Raw genomic sequence first — 4763 nt, forward strand, 5'->3', positions numbered from 1 at the left:
GAAACGCTAGATAGCTGTTGGGTCGACGCGACCCGAATACTTCGTACACCACGTTATTCGACCAACGCCAGTTGCGTTGAACCCCACAACAGCGGAAGATCACCCGTCCGGGCTACCTTCCAGCTCTCCACGCTTATCATTCATTGGCACTCATCCACTTCGAATTGACGGCTGGTAACATTGATTCAATGGACATTGACATCATAATAGTACAGCACGGGACACGGGATCAGACCACTCAGATCGGAATAGCATTCACGAAATTGCCGTAACATAGAAACATTGGGAGGATTCGTTGGCAACACAACAGCAGATGGGGCGGAGGGAGTTATAGTAGTTCTAAAATGAACCAAGAGCTAGTCAATGGAGAGTAGGCGTCTGGTAATCAGAGTGCGAAATAATTGAAAATGGTGCCTTCGGGCCTTCCCCCTCCGGGCCCCAATACAATGCTCGAAAATCACTTGTTGTAGGCGGGTTAGTTCCTCAGTCGTCGCCCGAGAAACGAAGTGTTTACTATGGCAAGCCCAGCCATCCGCGAATAGCACATAGGATTCGGCGCGGTCCGAACCGCCTTCTGAACTGATGCGCCACGCCATTTCGTGGAAAAGAGTGTCCATATTCTCTCTCCCAAGGCGGAAAGAAGAGTTGACGCGACCCCACCAAAAACGCTCAGGGAAATTCTCGGAGTGGTTGAAGCGAGCGAGATCCGCCACCGCTGCACTCTCCGATTGCTCTACTAAAGAGGAGCTGTCATCCCCCAGCGGCCTTGTCGCCTGTTCTACTATCGCTCCGGATGACGATGAGGCTCCCCCGACATCAGCCGGCGTTTCATTGAGGTCGAACCCTCGCCCGACATCAGCCGGCGTTTCATTGAGGTCGAACCCTCGCCCGACATCGACCGGGGGTTCGTTCAGATCTAACTCCCCGCCAGAGGGCAGCATCCAACAAGAATTGGGGATAGGGACTTCCCACGGATCAATTCCCCCCTCCATGCCAAGAAAAGAACAGAGCATGGAGAGAAAACGGCTGATCAATGGAAATAGGACCCGAAACCAAGGTGGAAGAACCTCAGATATCGGGTCCGATAGCCTCCTACAGATTAGATAGAGCCGCACCACTATCACACCTGGCACATATCTTATTCCAGCACAACAAACGAAGAAGATCAGGCAACACCGGAAGAATTGTGCGAAATAAGTGAATTGATCCAGTTGGGGCATCATTGCTGTAGTTCCATTTCCTCTATCTCTATATCTCTTATATATATCTATATATATCTATCTATATATATATATAGATAGATAGATAGAGATAGATAGATATATATATCTCCAGAATGAAGCGTACGAATAGTTAGTCAAGATCTGCGGTAAAGAGACTACTGTCAAGATACAACCGGAGATATAGGGATTCGGGTGGTCAGTTTTTACCAACGGAAAGCATGGGGGAAGCTATGAGGGTGGGGGGTAGGGCTACCCGGCACTAGACCACCTTTCTAGACTCAACTCAACTAAAAGCCAACTAGAGTCTACCAGTCAATTCTTTACTGGAACCTGCTAGAGTAAGGGCCCGGGCTAGACTACACTGAACTAAACTGTAGTCGGGGGGGTTCAATAGTCTAGTGGGGCGGTCCTCTCCCGGGTAGTCCGGGGCGGTTCGCCAAATTCAATTATCGCTCACCGCCCCCCCCACGGGCTCTCGACCGCCTTAAAACCCCGCCTCCCCCTCTTCTAATTAACTCTAGTAGGGGGGTGGGGTGGGTCTGCATTGGGAGAGCGCCCTCGGGCTCGACCGGTTGGTCGAGATGTCGAGAAAAGTGGGTCCATATAATGTCGAGGGCTTGACTGCAGTACCATAGCCTCCTCCCACCCGGGGTGGGTGGGGGGCAATAGAAGTTGGGCGAGCCGTTCATTAATGACGCCTGCTATAATAAGGGCTAGAATCGAGGGTGGGCCCCTACTATTCTATGGCATCGGAGGAGATAGTTCGGTCGATGCCCTCGAATTGTAAGTGATTGGTGTAATAATCGGTCATTCTCTTTCCAACTCGTCCCAGAATGGGCGTTAGGGCAAAGAACAAGAAGAAAGCTACTGAAGGAATTTGTCCAATAGTCACATATGGTGCCTCCACGGGTTCACATCCGATCCGACCTGATAGTAAGCAATCCGCCAGGAAAAACCGAAAGAGTTTCTGGTAGATCGGACGAGAACTTGAGCTACGAACATACGAACTTTTCAGAAAAGGGAGAGCCAAAAGCGGTGGAAAAACGAGTGCTATTGCGGCTACACCTCCTAATTTGTCGGGTATACTGCGAGGAATGGCATAGATTGGTGGGAAATACCATTCCGGCACAATATGAGGCGGGGTGGCCATCGGATTAGCGGGTATATAATTGTCGGGATGCCCCAATACATTAGGAGCACAAGAAATCCAAATGGAAAAGAAGATAGCGGAAGCTACCCGACCTACTAGATCCTTCGCGTAAAAATAGGGATAAGAAGCGATTTTATCCATCTTTGAATGCACACCCAATGGATTATTCGATCCATATTGATGCAATGCGGCCAGATGAAGAGGACTGGCGCCTACTGGAATAAAAGGGAGTGGATGATGAGGACTAAAGAAACGATTTAAGGTGGCATTGTCCACGGGGAAACCACCCCACGGCCAAGTCACGATCGTATCTCCCACTACGGGTATGGCGCTAGCTGAGCTTGTAATTACCGTAGCTCCCCGAAAGCTCATTTGACCCCGAGGTAGTGCATGTCCTATAGAAGCAGTCACAATCATTAACAGGGAGATGACAACTCCGAGGCACCAAACAAATTCCCTAGGACTGTCATAACTCGCATAATACAAACCGCGAAAAATATGGGGGTAAACCACGATGAGAAACATACTTGCCCCATTAGCATGCATATAACGAAGCAACCAGCCCCCTTCAACATCTCTCATGATATGTTCTACGCTGTTGAAAGCTAGATCCACATGTGGTGTGTAATGCATAGCTGGAAAAACGCCGGTCACTATCTGAATGGCTGGACAAATACCAGCTAACGAACCAAACCCCCGCCAATGACTCGGATTGCTCGGGGTCGGATAATCTATCAAATGCTGGTTCAGTGTGGAGAATATGGGTTGTTTGAGAATGGAAAATCGTTGTGTCATGTCTCTGTCCCCTCAATTCGACTCCCCCTCAATGGAAATTTCCGGGTGCCAATCCCGCCCTACTATTCTCAAGGGCTAGCAGGTTTATTAATCTACTATGGCACCAAAAAAGATTTGCCTATCCTTAAAAAGCTAATCGGCATCGACTTCCCCATGCAGATCGGGCTTGTGTAGGTAGATGTGGGGAATAATCGGTGCACCTAGACTCCCCCGATCGGGCTTGTGTGTCTATCCCCATGCAGATCGTTGTGTAGGTAGATGTGGGGAATCCTTGTTTTCGGAGATACGACACGGTCTACTATCTATAGGGCCCGGGAGATAGTCTAGGCCAAACTAGACTCTAGTATAACGATGCAGTCTATATACGTCACATGAGTGGCCAGGCATGTTACGTATAGAATCAATTGAAGTTGAAAAGAATTCTAGCCGCCCTACAATTCTATGGACCTCTGAGAAGCAGCTTTATCGTGAGCTAGACCCATTCCATGTCCCGGGGGCCCTACTATCAACTATAGAAAGGCCCCACCCCGGCACTAGTTCTAGTAGGCCCCCCGTAGAGCCCTCTCAAATAGTAGGGCGTAGTGAACTGTTTCGATTCAGTAGGAGCATCCAGCCCCAACTCGCTAATAAGGAAGCATGTCCCGACCACCCGCACAGCCCCGTATGATAGAAGTTGGGTGCTTTCCCCTCTCATTATTAGCATTGTTTCGACGCTCTTGATCTAGAATCGGGCACTGCGGGGAAACCTCTGTTAATTAATAAGCCTGCTAGTGAAACTAGGAGATGGATAAAATAGACCAGCCATAACTTTTATCGCATGCTCCAGATGAACAGTGGGTAGGCCTCACACCCGATGCTTGGAGAGAACATCATTCCCACCCTGCAGGCTTAGATTGGTTCTTCCGGCTAGGCCCCTACGGGGTCAGTCTTGTTTTCCGTTGATTGCTTTTATGCCGCTGTTGCTAGTACTAATCCATCCCATAGATGTCTACTCCGATTGGAACCCCCCACTATAGATGCGGGTAGAAAGGGAGGGGAGGCTCACCTCTCTTTCTCAATGAGAAAGGGTGAGAATCACCCGGTTCATCGAGGCCCCCTACCTATATCGAGAAACGCCCCTCTCCTAATAGAATAGCTTGGAGGGAGAGGACCTGACGGTACTCGTCCGACCCCCGCTGGGAGCCTATCCAAATTATTGATTGGGGGGGGGCCCCTATCCATAGTAGGGGAGAGTATAGTAGTGTGAAGTGATGCCATAGTATAGTCCTCTAGTGATGCAGGACTATAGATAGTGAACGGTACACTGCATTGACGGTCAAGGCCGAGCGCCCCCGGGCGACCCGGTCTATCGAGCGGAGTGGGCGGCGATCCCCGTCATGATCCCCATCATATAACGTATGAGATGACCGGGGAGTAGATGACCAACCATCATCGGTGACCCCCATCATGCAACTATAGTTCGATGGCGCATGATCCTTCTTGCTCGAACAATCCCGTGTGTAATCTCCAGCCTTCACCGGCATATCTTATCCCCCAGCTATCTATAGTAGGGGCCGCCCTATAGATAGTAGGGGAGGACCACTCCTTTTTGCAGG

At 49.9% G+C, this 4763-nt stretch overlaps 1 protein-coding gene across 1 annotated transcript; it reads right to left on the reverse strand.

Annotated features, from left to right (window-relative positions):
• Positions 1–1234: 1234 nt before the first annotated feature.
• Positions 1235–4508, reverse strand: LOC131048810 (cytochrome b-like). Its single transcript, XM_057982885.2, has one exon. The coding sequence runs from the start codon at positions 3166–3168 to the stop codon at positions 1960–1962; it is 1209 nt and encodes a 402-aa protein (XP_057838868.1). The 5' UTR covers positions 3169–4508; the 3' UTR covers positions 1235–1959.
• Between the last annotated feature and the right edge of the window lie 255 nt (positions 4509–4763).

Source organism: Cryptomeria japonica, unplaced genomic scaffold, assembly GCF_030272615.1.
Source record: "Cryptomeria japonica unplaced genomic scaffold, Sugi_1.0 HiC_scaffold_1763, whole genome shotgun sequence".
In the NCBI taxonomy this organism is placed as follows: Eukaryota; Viridiplantae; Streptophyta; class Pinopsida; order Cupressales; family Cupressaceae; genus Cryptomeria; species Cryptomeria japonica.

Excerpts from the sequence above, each read along its gene's own strand:
- LOC131048810 (XM_057982885.2), bottom strand. The coding sequence starts at position 3,168 with ATGACACAACGATTTTCCATTCTCAAACAACCCATATTCTCCACACTG.